Source organism: Argentina silus, assembly GCF_951799395.1.
Source record: "Argentina silus genome assembly, chromosome: 15".
Taxonomy (NCBI): domain Eukaryota; kingdom Metazoa; phylum Chordata; class Actinopteri; order Argentiniformes; family Argentinidae; genus Argentina; species Argentina silus.
The window spans coordinates 424,760-443,924 of record NC_139669.1 but is presented as its reverse complement, the minus strand read 5'-3'; the positions used below and the strand labels follow the sequence as shown (position 1 = coordinate 443,924).

Genomic DNA, 19,165 nt, shown 5'->3' with positions numbered 1-19,165 from the left:
TCACCTTGTTGAAACCCCCCCCCCCCCCCCCCCCCCCCCCGTGATGCTGCCTGCTGGGTGCTGCCTGCTGGGTGCAGTACCACCGGCAGGGGGCGCCGCTACAACAGCGGCCATCGTCGCGTAGAAACAGCTTCAGATAATCTCCTCCAGTGGGATGAGCCTCGTCGTCGTCGCCTGACAGCCAGCTAGCCGGAGCGGGACAGCGACGGCGGCAGGAACCGCAGAAAGCAGCAGATAACACACACTGGGACCACTGACAGCCTTTCATGTGTCTTTGGGACAGCCGGAGCAAGAGATGTCTGCGCCGGGTTATCCCAACCTCAACACCTCGGTCAGTTCCAGCAGCCTGAACCCGAACCCGAACCCGACGCCGAACGGCGGAGCTTCACCCCCGTACCACAATGGTAAACCAGGCCCAGGAGATCACACAGCTAGCTAGCTATTGTCTGAAAGGGGGGGATGTCCGGAGTCAAAGGACGGGGTGTGAGATGTGGTCGTTGTCAGATGGAACCGCGGGGCGGCTGTCGGGTCGTTAGCTCGCAGCAGCGCCCGGCGGCGGTTGGACGAGCTGAGCCCAGCCTGGTATCTGGACAGGAGGCTACCTAGCTAGCTAGCCTTGATTGCCCTTCATCATAAAAAATCACATTCCTAAATGGCAGCTCTATTATGTGATCTGAGCCTTACTGGCGTGTGGATTGAGTCCAGTGTGAGGGTGAAGACGAGAAGGCAGAGCAGCGTTAGTTAGCTTCAGCATCACAGCCTGGTGGCTTTGACAGCTAGCTGCTAGGCTAGGCTAGGCTAGGCTAGGCTAGCTGCCTACCGTCTCCAGGCTGACAGCTGCCTGCCTGGCAGTGGCCTGATTCTGTAGGTGGCTAAGTCAGTTGCTTATAATCAGCTGACTGGTATTGATTTTGGGCAGTTGCCCCTTTTGTTAAGTGTTGCCAGCTTAAAGGTTTTTATCAAGCAAAACATGGCAATCATCATTGATTGATTAGATGTACTTTCACTTTCCAAATAGTCACTGAACAACATTGTGTGCCATCAACAGTGGGTCTGTTAACAGTGGCTGTGTTTCTCCCCAGGCCCAGGCCAGACGTACCCCTACCCTGCTTCAGGGGGGTACTACGGGGCCCCCCCCCAGCCTCCGCAGGGCTACCCCACCATGCCCGGACACTGTGCCCCCGCTCCCAGCAAAGCTCCCATCACGAACAATGACCACCGTGCTAACTACTACTACCAGAGCCACCAGCACCCCCCTGCTGCCCCCCACGTAGCCCCTGCTGCCTACAGACCCCCACAGGGCTCCCTCCCCCCCCTCCCCAACTCCCAGTATGGCATTACCACCACCTCCACTACCCTCCCTGCCTCTCAACCCTCTCCCAACCCCCACCATCCGCCACCATTCCAGCAGCCAGCCCCCTACGCCACCCCCACCCCCACCCCCACCTCTACCCATGGAGCCTACTATGGACAGCAGTACCAGCCCCCCCAGGCCCAGCACCTCCACCCCCAGCAGCCCAACCTGGTGGCCCCCCCCGCCAGCGGCCCTGGCGCCCCCCTCTACCCCATCGTCTCCTACCCCTCCGCGCCGGGGAGCAGCCAGTACGGCACCCTGCGGTCCTCCCAGACCTGCTCCGGACCTGGGGGGGTCCCCAGCCTGATGGGGGCCCCCCTCCACCAGTTTCCCCCAGGGAACGGGACCCCTCACCCTGCCTCGACGGCAGCGGGGGCCCCTGGGTACAGCATGGCTCCCCCCGGCTCCCCCGCCACGGTCAACGGACAGGCTCACACAGGTACTGTCAACAGACAGACAGCTTCAAAATATGGTTTTAATAACATGGTCATGGAATGTCTATGAACACTTGTATACAACAATAGGATTGATGGAGATCAAAAGTGTTCCATTGTTTTCTTTGTCACCTCCTCTTTCGTTACAAATGTCAGAATGTGTCTTTAACTCACTAACTGCCAAAGAACACTCCCCACCTAGAGGGCCAGGTGTTCTATGTGGTGTCTACCTAGCAACAACACTCTGATTGGCTACAAAATGATAATTGATGCATTTCTGGTGAATAAAGTCACTCTCGGCCCTCTAGAATGTTGACCGTTTGGGCGACTTTATTCTCCCTCGGCCCTGAAGTTAAGGGGCGGTTTAAACGCTGTGTGTTTGTTTGCCCCCTCCCCAGTCCAAGCTCTCGCCCACCACCATCTACACTATGACCAAAGCCTCCAGACCCCCCTGACGCACCCCCACCCCTACGGGGGCGTCACACACGGCTCTGGGGGCGCGGAGGGGGACAGACCACCCTCGGGGACCCCCGCCACCTCAGTCCATTCCTCCCCGGGCCACCACCAAGGTAAATGGGCCGTCCGTGTAGAGAGAGCAGAGGGATGGGACTGACGGTAAAGGGGAAGTTTACCCTAAATCCATCTCCAGTGTATTTCTGGTAAATTCATCTTGAACTAACATCATTTTGCGTGCAGCTGCATCATAGCTATCTGAATTCAAGGTCTGTATTTTCTTAAAAACTCTCATACTGGGTTAAAATACATCAGATGAGAGTTTTTGCACTCTGACCTGCTCTACTCTGACCTGCTCTACTCTGACCTGCTCTACTCTGACCTGCTCTACTCTGACCCTGCTCTACTCTGACCTGCTCTACTCTGACCTGCTCTACTCTGACCTGCTCTACCCTGACCTGCTCTACTCTGACCCTGACCTGCTCTACTCTGACCTGCTCTACTCTGACCTGCTCTACTCTGACCTGCTCTACTCTGACCTGCTCTACTCTGACCCTGCTCTACTCTGACCTGCTCTACTCTGACCCTGACCTGCTCTACTCTGACCTGCTCTACTCTGACCCTGACCTGCTCTACTCTGACCTGCTCTACTCTGACCTGCTCTACTCTGACCTGCTCTACTCTGACCTGCTCTACCCTGACCTGCTCTACTCTGACCCTGACCTGCTCTACTCTGACCTGCTCTACTCTGACCTGCTCTACTCTGAGCTGCTCTACTCTGACCTGCTCTACTCTGACCTGCTCTACTCTGACCCTGACCTGCTCTACTCTGACCTGCTCTACTCTGAGCTGCTCTACTCTGACCTGCTCTACTCTGACCTGCTCTACTCTGACCCTGACCTGCTCTACTCTGACCTGCTCTACTCTGACCTGCTCTACTCTGACCTGCTCTACTCTGCTCTGCTCTACTCTGCTCTGCTCTACTCTGCTCTGCTCTACTCTGACCTGCTCTGCTCTACTCTGCTCTACTCTGCTCTGCTCTACTCTGACCTGCTCTGCTCTGCCAGTGATTCCCAGAGAGCAGTACGCGTTAGGGCATGCAAAGCTAGATATCTTGACTCAGAGATCGATTTAAAGCACGATTTTGTTGTCAATGTGTCATATTCATTAATGACAACAACAAATCCACTAGATTACAGGGTAAAATTCAGCTTTAACGGAGGTCTCTCTGCTCTGGCGCTTGGGGCTTTGGGCTTTTTCTGCCCCAAGTCACTTTATTACACGTATTTGGTTGTTGTCTGCTGTATTTCCTGACTCTCTTCTTCTGGCTCGTTTAGAAAGAGAATAGAATATCACAATATATGCATTTATGTTTTTGTCCGATCCATCTCTTCCTTTTGTGCCTGTTGTCATGGTGAAACAGGAGAGGTGTGGCCAGTCAGGAGAGGTGTGTGGCCAGTGTGTGAACTGCTGACTACCTCGCCAACACACCCAGGACCCACACACACACACACACACACACACACACACACTTTCTCTCTCTCTCTCTCTCTCTCTCTTTCACACACACACACACACACACACACACACACACACACACACACACACACACACACACACACACACATTGACCTATGTGGACTCCCTGGCAGCCCCCCCCCACCACCACCTCAGCTGACAGTTGTTCTGTTTTGTCCTGCCCCCCCCCCCTCCCCCCACAGGCCAGGCCATGCACTACGGATACCCCCCTAATAGTGGAGTTAGCCCCGCCTCCACCGCCCCTGGCCCCGCCTCCGGCAACCCAGCCCCCTCTTCATCCAGCTCCGATGATGAGGAGGAGGAGGAGGAGGAGGATGAGGATGAGGAAGCAGGTCTGCTTTAGCTTTTACTCCCTCCGCCCCCCCCACCCCCCCCACCTCGCCCCAGTCTCACCTGCCTAACCATGACCACCCATCCAACCCCCCCCTCCCACCCACATGACCTCATCACCACCTCCATCACACGTGAAGTTAACATCTCACCCCCCTCCCCCCCAGCCCTAAAGCCACCTGTCCACTCCCCCCCTCCCCCCCTGCCCTAAAGCCACCCCCCTCCCCCCCAGCCCTAAAGCCACCTCTCCACCCCCCACCCCCCATCCTAAGCAGCTTAACTACCCCTTCATTCATCTGCTACTCTACAGGTCCTTCTCTCTTCTCTCTCTCTCTCTCTCTCTCTCTCTCTCTCCTTCTCTTCTCCATCCTTCTGCAGCATCCCCAGTGTGTTGGTATTCTTGATGGTACTGATGGTTGTTGAGGTGTGTGTGTGTGTGTGTGTGTGTGTGTGTGTGTGTGATCCCTCCCCTTAGCCTGGCGAGCGCTCTAGGAGAGTCAGCGTCGTCCTGATGGTCATGTGACGGCGTGCTCAGCCCTGTCTCACCTCACCTCACCACCTGTCTCACCTCACCTCACCACCTGTCTCACCTCACCACCTGTCTCACCTCACCACCTGTCTCACCTCACCTCACCACCTGTCTCATCTCACCACCTGTCTCTCTCTGTCTGCATTTCAACCACCAGCTGTAGACATTTAGCCACTTAAACCACAGAAGAAGAAGAAGAAGAAGAATAAGCTATTACTTTGTCTTCTTCTGTTGTGACTTCAGATTGCAGTTTTTAGGGATGTCCCGCTGTGAGAGACACACTTCCCCCCGGAGGTCAGACAGAGTACACACACAGAACAGGTGTCTGTCTGGTCTGTTAACTTCGCCAAATGCGGCGAGACTTTGGCGTTGGCGGGGAAATGTGTAAATCTCCCAGCCACGTTGGCTGGAGCCAACAAAGGTCCAGGAATACTACGCTTGAATAATACTATTAATACCCTGCCTCCTCCAGCTGACTGGAACATCTCCCTCACGCCTCCTGACTGCCAAACAAACCCCTGAGTCTAGGAGCTCCTTAGTTACAACAACGTCTCTGGTTACAACCGCAAATAAAGAATCACAGTCAGATGCAACCACACGTGACAGTATGAGTATGAGGAGGAGGAGGAGCACGAGGAGGAGGAGGAGGAGGAGGAGGAGGAGGTGGTGGTGGTGATGAAGAATCCCCCAGCCTCCCGGCCCTAGCATGTAATTGGCTGGAGGTTAACAGCTTGTTAAATATAGCTGCTCCCTCGTTAGCGCGCTAGGCTAGGCCTGCCTCTCTCCTCCAGGGCCTCCTCTACTGGGACCGCCAGCTAGCACTCATTAGCACCTCCCGCTAATAGACTAGTGCTATGCCCTAACTCCCCCTACTGGTGTGGTGTCCTGGCTCGGTGTCTGTCTCGGGGGGGGGGGGGGGGGGGGGGTTGATGTGATCTCTGGAGGTCTTCCTTGGTCTTCCCAAGAGATTCTATGTTCAATTTCTCCTCAAAACGGATCCCTTTCTCCTCTTGGTCTCCGTCTTTAGCTTCCTGCTGCTTCTCCTTTCATTGTGACTTGTAGTGGAATTCACTGCAGAGTTCTGGATCTCCGCCCACCTAGAGGACCAAGTGTTTTATGTGCTGTTTTACCGAGCAACAACACTTTGATTGGCTACAAATGAAGATAGGTACTTTTAATGATCCCTGAGGGGAAATCAATGCACCCCCCCCCCTCCCTTCCCAAGACAACCCACATGCACTGCCCCCCCCCCCCAGGGAGCACAGAGCTGCTAGAATTAGACAGCCTGGATAATTGGAGCTCATCCAATCAGCCCTCAGTGCCATGTTGGTTTGTTGGAGAGAACAGAACGCCATGTTGGTTTGTTGGAGAGAACAGAACGCCATGTTGGTTTGTTGGAGAGAACAGAACGCCATGTTGGTTTGTTAGAGAGAACAGAACGCCATGTTGGTTTGTTAGACAGAACAGAACGCCATTTGGCCCAATTGGATTAATGCCCTCATTCAAACCCCTTCTCCACCGTGTGTGTGTGTGTGTGTGTGTGTGTGTGTGTGTGTGTGTGTGTGTGTGTGTCCCTGAGGTATCCTAGCCTCTCTCCTGTCTTCTATTCACCTCTTACCTGACCTGCTAACACACAAGGCATCAGCTGTGACTTGACCCTTCACCCTTCATGTGTGTTCTCTCCTTCCAGCTCCGTGACCATGTGACAGCCAGGAGACCCTGCAGTTACAAAGATAAAGAGAGTCACTCTTAACAACCTGCTCTGCTGTGTTTCTCTCCTCTCCTCTCCTCTCCCTCCTCCTCCTCTCCCTCCTCCTCTCCTCTCCTCTCCTCTCCCTCCTCCCCCTCTCCTCTCCTCTCCCTCCTCCTCTCCTCTCCTCTCCTCTCCTCTCCCTCCTCCTCCTCTCCTCTCCTCTCCTCTCCTCTCCTCTCCTCTCCTCTCCCTCCTCCTCTCCTCTCCTCTCCCTCCTCCCCCTCTCCTCTCCTCTCCTCTCCCTCCTCCTCCTCTCCCTCCTCCTCTCCTCTCCTCTCCCTCCTCCTCTCCTCTCCCTCCTCCTCCTCTCCTCTCCTCTTCTCTCCTCTCAGGAGGTGACAGTTCCTCCTCCACCACTGGCAGTGCGTCTCCGGTCCCCAACAGCTACGACTCCCTGGAGGGGGGCAGCTACCCAGGTACCTGTCTCACTCTCACCTCTACTCAGGTACCTGTCTCACTCTCACACCTGTCTCACTCTCACACCTCTACTCAGGTACCTGTCTCACCTCTACCCATGTACCTGTCTCACCTCTACCCAGATACCTGTCTCACTCTCACACCTGTCTCACTCTCTCACCTCTACCCTGGTACCTGTCTCACTCTCTCACCTCTACCCAGGTACCTGTCTCACTCTCACCTGTCTCACCTCTACCCTGGTACCTGTCTCACTCTCACATCTGTCTCACTCTCACCTCTACCCAGGTACCTGTCTCACTTCTCTCTCACACACACACAGGTACATTGTATCACCCTCTCCTGTCTGTCTGACGCCCTCCTCCTCTCCTCCAGGCAGGAAGTCGTTGTGGGATCAGATCAGCTTAAAGTGCTGCTTCACACATCAAAAATTAAATAAACAACAGTGAATGTACATTATTCACATAAACAATAATTGGATTAAATTAATGGCCCCCCCTCCCCCCATGGCGAACTATCTTGAATAACTTTGTCTTTAATACTCAAACTCAATCCTCTCTCTCTCTCCCCCACCCCCCTTCCCAGACTCCTCCATTCCACCTCCTGCTGACATGGCCAGCCAAGCCCCGCCCTACGGCTACGGCTACCAGCCGGCCTATCAGCAGCGGCCGTCCTCCAGGACAGACTCCTCCCCCTCCCACGGAGGCTACAGCCAGCCGGGCTACCAGCAGAACCAGCAGCAGAACCAGAACCAGCAACAACAGTACTCCCAGGTGAGGGGGCAGGAGAGGCTGGGGGAGGTAGAAATCGGAGGACGGGCCTCATTGTAATGCATGGATACCATTTCTGATGATGATGATGATGATGGTCCCCAGTAAAGCTCTGCTTTGATGAGAAGCAATTATCAAACTCTACATCTCCCCCCCACCCCTCTGTTGTCCCCCCCCATGTCCTCTGTCTCCCCCCCACGTCCTCTGTCTCCCCCCCACCCCAGCAGCAGCAGCAGCAGCCGTTCCCTAACCTGTCCCAGCTGTCGGCAGCCCTGGGGGGTCTCAGCGGGGTCCCGGAGCTGGAGGTGGAGGCCCTGCGCCCCGTCAACCTGCTGCAGGAGAGGAGCATCCTGCCCCCCCGCCCCCTGCAGCCCCCCGAGCCCAGCCTCAGCTCAGACCTCAGGAAGGCCAACTGTAGCCCCCAGTAAGACACACACACACAGGAGGCCAACTGTAGCCCCCAGTAAGACACACACACACACACACACACACACACACACACACACACACACACAGAAGGCCAACTGTAGCCCCCAGTAAGACACACACACACACACACACACAGAAGGTCAACTATAGCCCCCAGTAAGACAAAACACACACACGCACGCACACACACACCCCCCACACACACACACACACACACACACAGAAGGCCAACTGTAGCCCCCAGTAAGACACAAACACACACACACACACACACACACACACACGGAAGGCCAACTATAGCCCCCAGTAAGACACAAACACACATACACACACACACACACACACACATACACACACACACACAGAAGGCCAACTGTAGCCCCCAGTAAGACACAAACACACACACACACACACACACACATACACATACGGAAGGCCAACTATAGCCCCCAGTAAGACACACACACACACACACACACACACACACACACAGACAGAGTTGAGTTTAAAACCTCATCTTTATATCCACTCTGCGGCTTGTCTGAGCAGACCTTGTTTAATGATCTCTCTCTCTCTCTCTCTCCCCCCCCCCCCCCCCCTCCAGTACGTTCAGGTGCACCCTGACCAACATCCCCCAGACCCAGGCCCTGTTGAGCAAGGCCCGGCTTCCCCTGGGTCTGCTGCTACACCCCTTCAGAGACCTGCAGGTAAGACACCAGAACCCTACCGGGCTGACCAGAACCAAACTGAGCCGACCAGACCCCAACTGGGCCGACTAGAACCCTACCGGGCTGACCAGAACCAAACTGGACCGATTAGAACCATACTGTCCCAGTACAGCCTGGTACAGCCCAGTACAGCTCAGCCCAGCCCAGCCCGGTACAGCTCAGTACAGCTCGGCTCAGTTGGACTCTGTAGTGTGAATTAAGATCCAGTTTAATGAGAGACACCAGGATGTGTCTGTAGTCAGAGGAGTGGTGTGTCTGTAGTCAGAGGAGTGGTGTGTCTGTAGTCAGGAGTGGTGTGTCTGTAGTCAGAGGAGTGGTGTGTCTGTAGTCAGGAGTGGTGTGTCTGTAGTCAGAGGAGTGGTGTGTCTGTAGTCAGGAGTGGTGTGTCTGTAGTCAGAGGAGTGGTGTGTCTGTAGTCAGGAGTGGTGTGTCTGTAGTCAGAGGAGTGGTGTGTCTGTAGTCAGGAGTGGTGTGTCTGTAGTCAGGAGTGGTGTGTCTGTAGTCAGAGGAGTGGTGTGTCTGTAGTCAGGAGTGGTGTGTCTGTAGTCAGAGGAGTGGTGTGTCTGTAGTCAGGAGTGGTGTGTCTGTAGTCAGAGGAGTGGTGTGTCTGTAGTCAGAGGAGTGGTGTGTCTGTAGATGAGCACCATGTTGACATCCAGAAATAACCCTCATCACTGTCACAGCAGGGCTGAGGGCCAGGGAGCTGGGGGGAGGACGGGGGGAGGACGGGGGGAGGACGGGGGGAGGACAGGAGTCTATTTATAGTTGAGGTGTCAGTCAGTAGTCCTCATGGCAAGGTGCTGAAAGAGAGAAGGGGGGGGGGTGAGACAGACAGACAAACAGACAGGAAGACAGGCAGACAGACACACAGACACAGACAGGCAGGCAGGAAAACAGACAGGCAGGCAGGCAGACAGACAGACAGGCTAGTGTTTCCTTCAGACAGACAGGCAGGCAGGAAGACAGACAGGCTAGTGTTTCCTTCAGACAGGCTGCTCTCACCTGTCTCAGCTGCAGGTCTGGTGTGGTCAGGTTGGTCAGGTTAGTCAGGTTAGTCAGGTTGGAGATGTGGTCAGGTGTGGTCAGGTTGGAGATGTGGTCAGGTTGGAGATGTGGTCAGGTGTGGTCAGGTTGGAGATGTGGTCAGGTTGGAGATGTGTTCAGGTGTGGTCAGGTTGGAGATGTGTTCAGGTGTGTTCAGGTGTGGTCAGGTTGGAGATGTGTTCAGGTGTGTTCAGGTGTGTTCAGCTGTTGACTGAAGCGTTTGTTCCATTGCAGAACGGATCAACAGTAGAATTCTCTAACTCTTCTAGTCATGATAATGATCATACCTCTCCCCCCTCCCTCCCCCCCCCCCCCCCCCCGTAGCAGTTGCCGGTCATCACGTCTAACACCATCGTACGGTGCCGGTCCTGTCGGACCTACATCAACCCCTTCGTCTCCTTCCTGGACCAGCGCCGCTGGAAGTGTAACCTCTGCTACCGGGTCAACGATGGTACACAACCTCGTGTGTGTGTGTGTGTGTGTGTGTGTGTGTGTGTGTGTGTGTGTGTGTGTGTCTGTGTGTGTGTGTCTGTGTCTGTGTGTGTGTGTCGGGGTGTGTGTGTGTCGGGGTGTGTGTGTGTGTGTGACCTTTGACGGTTTAGTTGAAGGAATAGCTATCTGTAACTCTGTCATTGAGATGTTTCTCTCCTCCCCTCCTCCTCTACTCTCCTCTCCCCTCCCCTCCCCTCCTCCTCCTCTCCTCTCCTCTCTCCTTCCCTCTCCTCCTCCTCTCCTCTCCCCCCCCTCCTCTCCTCCTCCTCTCCTCTCCCTCCTCCAGTTCCTGATGAGTTCATGTATAATCCAGTGACCCGGTCCTACGGAGAACCTCACAAGAGGCCCGAGGTCCAGAACTCTACGGTGGAGTTCATCGCCTCCTCAGACTACATGGTGAGAACCACAGGTCCAGGGTCTGGCCTAACCGTCAACCCCAGCTCTACCCCTCAGAGGGGACATGTCTGATATGACACTGGTCTCAGAGGTAGTGTCAGTTTCTGTCCACTAGAGGGCAGAGTCACACCAGACATAAGATAACCACCATGACGTGAGATTTGAGGTTGATGTTTGCTTTGTAAAGTGCTGCTCACGTGTGTGTGTGTGTGTGCGTGTGTGTGTGTGTGTGTGTGTGTGTGTCCCAGCTGCGGCCCCCCCAGCCTGCTGCGTACCTGTTTGTGTTGGATGTGTCCCACAATGCAGTGGAGTCAGGTTACCTCAACGTCTTCTGTCAGTCGCTCCTCGACAACCTAGACAGGTGAGTGGTGTGGGGGGGGGGGTGTGTGTGTGTGTGTGTGTGGGGGGGGGGGGGGGGGGGGGGGGTGTGTGGGGGGGGGGGGGATGAGGGGGGTGTGTGGGGGGGGTGAGAGAGAGAACAATTTTCTGTTGTAACTGTGGACAATGAGATGTGACCAAACTGTTGTTGTCTTGACAACGTCTCACGTCAATCTCCTCTACCCCACATGTTCCCCCTTTACCCTAGTTTTGACACACACACACACACACGTAATACATACACACACACACATATCTGGCATTGCTGTGCTGTATATGCCCTGGTGCTAAGCTAGGCTAACCCTCCAGAGGGGGTGTGTTGTGTGTGGCAGGATGCCCGGCGACACGCGCATGAGGGTGGGCTTCGTCACCTTCGACAGCACCATCCACTTCTACAACCTCCAGGAGAGCCTCTCACAGCCTCAGATGCTGGTGGTCTCAGACATAGACGGTAGGGTGTGTGTGTGTGTGTGTGTGTGTTTGTGTGTGTGCATGCGTATAAGTGAGAGTATGTGTGTGTGTGTGTGTGTGTGTATGGATTAGGTGTGTGTGTGTGTGTGTGTGTGTGTGTGTGTGTGTGTGTGTGTGTGTGTGTGACTAACTAACACCTCCTGCTGTTTCTGTCAGATATCTTCCTCCCAACCCACGACTCTCTGCTGGTCAACCTGAAGGAGAGCAAAGAGGTAGGGGGCTTATTTACCTCGCGTGTGTGTGTGTGTGTGTGTGTGTGTGTGTGTGCGCATGTGAGCATGTGTCCTCTTAACCGTATTGCCCCCCCCCCCCCCCCTCCAGCTGGTGAAGGACCTGCTCACATCGCTGCCCTCCATGTTCAGAGACACCAGGGAGACCCACAGTGCCCTGGGCCCCGCCCTGCAGGCCGCCTACAGGCTCATGTCCCCCACGGGGGGCCGCGTGTCCGTGTTCCAGACCCAGCTCCCCAACCTGGGGGCCGGCCTGCTGCACTCACGAGAAGACCCCAACCAGAGGTCCAGCACCAAGGTACACACACACACACACACACACACACACACACGCACCCCCCTCACAGGCTGGTGTCTGTAGAAGACACCCGTGTGGTCAGTGGTTGCCAGGTTGGACTGGTTCTGGTTTCTCACCAGCTGTTCCTCTAACAGGGAGTACAGCATCTGGGCCCGGCTACAGACTTCTATAAGAAGCTGGCTCTGGACTGTTCTGGTCAGCAGATAGGAGTGGACCTGTTCCTGCTCAGCTCTCAGTACGCAGACCTGGCCTCCCTGGGTATGTAATAACACAGTAACAACACAGTAATAACACAGTTATAACACACTAACAAACCTGTCATATCGAAGGAAAGACAGTTTCATTTTGTGCTGTGCAAATATGGAACTCTCTCTCTCCCCCCTTCTCCTCTCTCCCCCTCTCCTCTCCTCCCCTCTCTCCCCCTCCCTCTCTCCTCCCCACTCTCCTCTCCTCTCCTCCCCTCTCTCCTCCTCCCCCCTCCTCTCTCCTCCTCCCCCTCTCCCCCTCCCTCCCCCTGTCTCCCCCTCCCTCTCCCCCTCTCCCCCCCCTCCTCCTCCCTCCCCCCTCCCCCTCTCCCCCTCCCTCCCCCCCCTCTCCTCCCCTCCTCTCCAGGCTGTGTGTCTAAGTACTCAGCAGGCAGTATCTTCTACTACCCCTCCTTCCATCACGTCCACACCCCCTCCCAGCTGGAGAGGTTCCAGAAGGATCTGGAGCGCTACCTCACCAGGAAGATCGGCTTCGAGGCCGTCATGAGAATACGCTGCACCAAAGGTACGGGGTCGGAGGTCGGGGAGGGCATGGTGCACTGTGGGGGATGGAGTTCTGGTGATAGAATGATCACACCTGCATCTGGTGAATTATTTTCCCTGAAACGATCAGAAAAATCACTTCAACCCTCTGAAATATTCAGCAGACATTTTCTGTGTTGCCCCTCCTCCTCCTCTTCCTCCTCCTCCCCCTTGTCCCTCCTCCCTCCTCCTCCTCCTCCTCCCCCCTTCTCCTCCTCCTCTTCCTCCTCCTCCCCCTTGTCCCTCCTCCCTCCTCCTCCTCCTCCTCCCTCCTCCTCCTCCTCCTCCCCCTTGTCCCTCCTCCCTCCTCCTCCTCCTCCTCCCTCCTCCTCCTCCTCCTCCCCCTTGTCCCTCCTCCCTCCTCCTCCTCCTCCCCCCTTCTCCTCCTCCTCCTCCCCCTTGTCCCTCCTCCCTCCTCCTCCTCCTCCTCCCCCTTGTCCCTCCTCCCTCCTCCTCCTCCTCCCCCCTTCTCCTCCTCCTAGTCCTCCTCCTCCTCCTCATCGTTAACATGTTTCTGTTCTCTGATTGGTCGACAGGGTTGTCCATCCACACGTTCCATGGGAACTTCTTTGTGCGTTCGACGGACCTGCTGTCATTGGCCAACGTCAACCCAGACTCGGGCTTCGCCGTGCAGATGGCCATCGAGGAGAGTCTGGCCGACACCTCCCTGGCCTGCTTCCAGGCCGCGCTGCTCTACACCTCCAGCAAAGGTACACACACACACACACACACACCACATATACACACATATACACACACACACCATGCATGCACACATACACCATATATACACACACAAACACACACACACAAATGTTCTATAACCCCTCCCTCCCCCCCCCCCCCCAGGGAAGAGGCGTATCAGGGTTCATACTCTGTGTCTTCCGGTCGTGAGCCAGCTGAACGATGTCTACGCAGGGGCTGACGTCCAGGCGATCACCTGTCTACTGGCTAACATGGGTGAGTGGCTATGCTAGGCTACGCTACGCTAGGCTATCACCTGTCTACTGGCTAACATGGGTGAGTGGCTATGCTACGCTAGGCTAGGCTATCACCTGTCTGTCACCAAGATAACATTAGTTTGTGTGTTACTGTCTTCCAGTATGTATTGACGAATGAATCAACTTTGTTAATGTTGTGTCCCTGTCCCTGTCCCTGTCCCTGTTCCTGTTCCTGTTCCTGTCCCTGTCCCTGTCCCTGTCCCTGTCCCTGTCCCTGTCTAGCCATCGACCGCTCTGTGTCGTCCAGCCTGGCGGACGCCCGGGACGCCCTGGTGAACGCTGTGGTCGACTCCCTCTCCGCCTACAAGACCACCGTGTCCAACCTGCAGCAGGCCGGCCTGATGGCCCCCACAGCCCTCAGGCTGTTCCCCCTCTACGTCCTGGCCCTGCTCAAACAGGTCCCCACACATACACACACACACACACACACACACACACACAGTACTGGCCCTGCTCAAACAGGTACACACACACACACACACACACACAGTACTGGCCCTGCTCAAACAGGTACACACACACACACACACACAGGTAGCTATCAGCATACTCCCACCCTGCTCACGGTCGTGTCTCTCCTCCCCCCCCCCCCCTCCCCCCCACAGAAAGCTCTGAGGACAGGCACCAGTACACGTCTGGATGAGAGGGTCTTCGCCATGTGTGAGTTTAAGAGTCAACCGCTGCAGCAGATGATGCGTCTGGTCCATCCTGACCTCTACCGCCTGGACGACATGACTGACCAGGTACACACACACACACACACACACACCCTGACCTCTACCGCCTGGATGACATGACTGACCAGGTACACACACACACACACCTTGAATACTGTAACTGCTCCCACACTGTGGCTGGTCTGTGTTAACCCCTGCATGTCCCTGTCTGTCCTCCAGGGGGCACTCCACCTGTCTGACTGCGTGGTGCCCCAGCCCCCCCTCCTCCACCTGACGGCTGAGAAGCTCACCAGGGAGGGGGCCTTCCTCATGGACTGTGGCAGCGTAAGACCCCCTCCTCCTCCCTCGACCAACCAGCAACTCCTTTAAACACTCCTGTAGACACACACAGCTGACTGACTTCATCTCTCTCTCTCTCTCTCTCCTCCTTCTCTCTCTCTCTCTCCTCCTCTCTCTCTCTCCTGTCGTTCTCTCCATCTCTAGGTGTTTTACCTGTGGATAGGTAAATGCTGTACTGAGGTGTTCATTCGAGACGTGCTGGGTTGCCCCAACCACAACTCCATCCCCCCCAACATGGTAAGACACACAGGCAACCAGGGAGGCTAGCCGAGGTAGAAATCGGAGGACGGGGCTCATTGTAATCTATGGAACGGAATGAGGAACGTTACAATGAGCCCCATCCTCCGATTTCTACCTCCACCAGCCTCACCCTGACACACTGCTCACACTCAAACAAACCGTCTCTCACTTCCCCTGAACACACACACACACCGAACACACACACACACCGAACAAACACACACACACACACATATATATATACACACACACACACCGAACAAACACACACACACACACACACACACACACATATATATATACACACACACACACATACCAAACACACACACACACACACACACAGCACACATACACACACACACACCACACACACACACAACACACCCACACTCACACACCACACCCACACACACACACACACCATACACAACTTCCTGGATGTCTACCACTCGGTTGGTTTGCCAGTTGGTTGTTTCACAACTCAGCACCCCGCCCATCAGTCTCCTGAGAGGAAGTCACACGTCTGCTTTCTGCTGTTGCTCTCTGACAGACCTCTGTCACCATGACGCCCTCCTGACCACAGCCCGGGCGTGTCACTGCCATAGTCAGGGTTGGGCTGGGTCTGTTTGTTGATTTGACAGAAATCTAAACCATCTCCATATTTCATATTCCTTACTGCGCCATGTTGTCCCTCCACCACAGAGCTGTGGGTCCGTCTGGAGGGCTGTCTGTTTATCTTTAGGTACGGTAGCAACAACTATACTGACCATGTCTCTCTCTCTCTCTCTGTCTGTCTCTCTCCCTTCTCTCTCTCTCTCTCTCTCTCTCTTTCTCTCTGTCTGTCTCTGTCTCTCTCCCTTCTCTCTCTCTCTCCCTCCCTCCCTCCCTCCCTCCAGAGCCACATACCAGAGTTGGAGACTCCTCTGTCTGAGAGGCTGAGAGCGTTCCTGGCCTGGCTGCAGGACTCCAGGACCTTCAGCACCACGCTTCACATCATCAAGTACGTCTCCCTCTGCTAACGTCTCTGCTGCTCTGCTCTGGTCTGTGTTAGCAGAGTTAGCCCTTAGAGAATGTGGAGGTCATTGAGAGGTCACATGTCACATGTAGTGGAGGTCCATTGTTGTAGTATGAGACTACCTTCAGACCGGGGGGGGGGGCTGGGGGAGGAGACCGGGGGGGGCTGGGGGAGGGAGAAGGGGGGGCTCTCTAGGAGGGGTTGGCGTTGAGCCACCTTCTCCCCATCAGTGAGAAGAGGGCTGGAGGACCAGAGGGCTGGAGGACCAGAGGGCTGGAGGACCAGAGGGCTGGAGGACCCAGACACTGACCAGGAAGAAGCCTCATCACCAATCAGTCTTCTCACTTTTCCTGTTCTCATTCTTCTTCTTCTTCTTCCTCTTCTTCTTCTCTCAGGGACGATGCATCGGCCAAGGCCAGTTTCTTCCAGCACCTTGTGGAGGACCGTTCAGAAGCAGCCTTCTCCTACTACGAGTTCCTGCTGCACATCCAGCAGCAGATGGCCAAGTAGCCTCGACCCCCCCACCAGGGGGCGCCAATGAGCTAGCGAACAACAGCTAGGCTAGCCAACGTCGGCACAATGTAGCCCTCCCTCTCCTCCACCCCCCCTCCCTCCCTCCCTCCCTCCCCCCCTTCCTCCTCAGAATGACTTTAGTGAAGAATAGGACCACAGAGGGACCCCTCCCTCCCCCTGCAACCAACCCACCCTCCCCCAGGAAGGGGGGAAGGAGACGGAGCAGACGGAGGATAGAAACAGAAGAAGGACTGATGAAGACTTGTGGAGGTGAAGTGACAGACCTCTACCATGCAGATCTACTGTAGTCGTGGGCAACTGATCTCTGGACAAGCTGCTTCTCCAATCAGCTCGCCCCCCCCTTACCCCCTCTCCCCTTACCCCCCCCCCATTCAGCCACTGTCCGACCCTCTCAAGAAGCAGTACCGCATCGTAGTGTCAAATCCCCCTCCTCCCCCCCCTCCCCTCCCCTCTCCTCCCCCCCCTCCCCTGCCCGTTTTCATCTCCATCTGACCCGTTGCGTGTCATGTAGTGAGAGTAGTCTCCCTGTCTCCTTCTCTCCTCCTCTCCTCCTCTCCTCGTCTCCTACTCTCCTCGTCTCCTTCTCTCCCTGTCTCCTTGTCTCCTTGTCTCCCAGTCTCCTCCTCCTCCTCCTCTCCTTCTCTCCTTGTCTCCTCCTCTCCCTGTCTCCTCCTCTCCTTGTCTCCTTCTCTCCCTGTCTCCTTGTCTCCTTGTCTCCCAGTCTCCTCCTCCTCCTCCTCTCCTTCTCTCCTTGTCTCCTCCTCTCCCTGTCTCCTCCTCTCCTTGTCTCCTTGTCTCCTCCATGTCTCTTCTTGACTATATTGTTGCTCTACCCCAGTGTTCCACCCTCCTTTGCTGTAGAGGACGCTACTCGACAGTGGTTGAAAGCTACCCCCCTCCCCCTCCCCCCTCCCTCCTCCCTCTCCTCTCCCCCCTCCCTCCTCCCTCTTCCCCCCTCCCTCCCTCCCCAGCTGTTCAAATCCTGTGTTGTCAGGTGACCCTAAGCCCCACCCTGTAAACTAGCCAGTGTTTTTCGAGCGCTAACAGAAGTCGTTGCTTTCCACTTTGTAACTATTGAAAAGAAGAATCTTTTATGTGCTATAACTTATGACCTGCTTATTAAATAAAATGAAACAGAATTTGGCTTTGATGTGTGATTTCTCTTCATGACATTTACCATCAAGGTATTTCTTTATGTGAGTGGGAACTCTACTGTGGTCTGGTGAACTCTACTATGGTCTGGTGGACGGCCAACGTGGCCTTGGTTTACCCAATAAAAAGATCGGAAATAACTCTATGGATATCCATTGGCTGTGATCTCCCACAGCCCCTCCCCCCAGTGCTTACACGTCACATGTTTCTCATCCAGAGCCACGCCTCACAGTCCTGTGATTTGCTGAAATCAAATGATGACAAATACTTGACTCAGTAACTTCCTCTGGCTAAGGCCGGGTTTGAGTCGTTGTTACTCCAGGTGTGTGATAGCCTGGGGGCGGGGTTAGTGTCCTATCCATAGATTTACATTTACATTTATGGTATTTAGCAGACGCCTTTATCCAAAATGACTTACAACAAATCCATTTGTTTAAGTAAGTGAATCATCTATCCATCAGTCACCGTAAGATAAAGTAATCAGTGCTCACACCAGGGGCCATTGGGAGTCACAATGCTAGAAGAAGAATTATTATTGTTATTATTATTTATTTATTTTATTTTATTAACAGGAGAGAAACTTGTAGTGGAGGTGAAGAGGTCTTTAGGAGGGAGGAAAGGCTAGGGGGCGCTATTTGCTAAATGAAGACACAGACTTGTTTTCCTGCCCATTACTATCACCATTGTTCCTGTCCCAGGTGTGGAGGCTGGTGTTGGACTCTGCTGGGCTTCTCTGGATAACAGAACTACCAGTCATCTCCATCCCCCCAACTGATCAACTCTACCTCCCTCCCTCCCTCCCTCCCTCCCTCTCTCTTTCTCTCTCTCTACCTCTACCTCTGTCCCTCCCTCTTTCTCCCTCTCTCCCTCTCTCTATCTCTCTCCGGTCCAATATTCTACACACACCAGCCGCCTCTGATCAACTCTCCCTCCCTCCCTCTCTCCCTCTACCTCCCTCTCTCTCTCTTCTCTACCTCCCTCCATCTCTCTGGTCCAGTATTCTAACCCCCCCCCCCCCCCCCCAGTGTTTATGGTTGGACCCAGCAGTCTTCTCTGATCCCAGAGACTTGGAGGGAAGAGGGACAATGGGAGACAGGAAACGCTGTGGACTTGGTTTCCCCGACGGAGAGTTCTAGAAATAGCAGAGCGTTTGGTATTCAACGAGGCGGGGTGACGGGCTGTAATCACCTCTTATCTGAGGCGTCTGCTGTTGCTAGGTTATCTAGTCTGACTCCGACAGTGGGGTGAAAGTCTTCGATGTGAAAATGTCGATTCATTCCTGAATAACAGTTATTATCTTGGCGGATTTGGTATTGTTAGAACTGAAGAAAGACTGTTCCTCCCAACATGTATTTCACAATTTGACCGTGTTAA

The 19,165-nt window shown here is 54.9% G+C and overlaps 1 protein-coding gene across 1 annotated transcript; it reads left to right on the top strand.

Moving 5' to 3' along the window:
- Window positions 1-182: 182 nt before the first annotated feature.
- Window positions 183-17,749, top strand: sec24b (SEC24 homolog B, COPII coat complex component). The gene is made up of 24 exons (XM_083686842.1): window positions 183-404; window positions 1,083-1,793; window positions 2,187-2,357; window positions 3,963-4,112; window positions 6,725-6,808; window positions 7,392-7,579; window positions 7,801-8,000; window positions 8,610-8,712; window positions 10,102-10,228; window positions 10,556-10,665; window positions 10,914-11,026; window positions 11,376-11,494; window positions 11,671-11,726; window positions 11,836-12,042; window positions 12,177-12,300; window positions 12,655-12,813; window positions 13,367-13,540; window positions 13,680-13,790; window positions 14,054-14,229; window positions 14,437-14,574; window positions 14,728-14,832; window positions 14,992-15,084; window positions 15,987-16,090; window positions 16,501-17,749. The coding sequence occupies exons 1-24, from the start codon at window positions 296-298 to the stop codon at window positions 16,613-16,615; spliced, it is 3,747 nt and encodes a 1,248-aa protein (XP_083542968.1). The 5' UTR covers window positions 183-295; the 3' UTR covers window positions 16,616-17,749.
- The last annotated feature ends 1,416 nt before the right edge of the window (window positions 17,750-19,165 follow it).

Excerpts from the sequence above, each read along its gene's own strand:
- sec24b (XM_083686842.1), top strand. The coding sequence starts at position 296 with ATGTCTGCGCCGGGTTATCCCAACCTCAACACCTCGGTCAGTTCCAGC. Across the intron at positions 6,809-7,391 it reads GGAGGGGGGCAGCTACCCAG|ACTCCTCCATTCCACCTCCT; the intron begins GTACCTGTCTCA and ends CCCCCTTCCCAG. Across the intron at positions 11,027-11,375 it reads CTCCTCGACAACCTAGACAG|GATGCCCGGCGACACGCGCA; the intron begins GTGAGTGGTGTG and ends TGTGTGTGGCAG.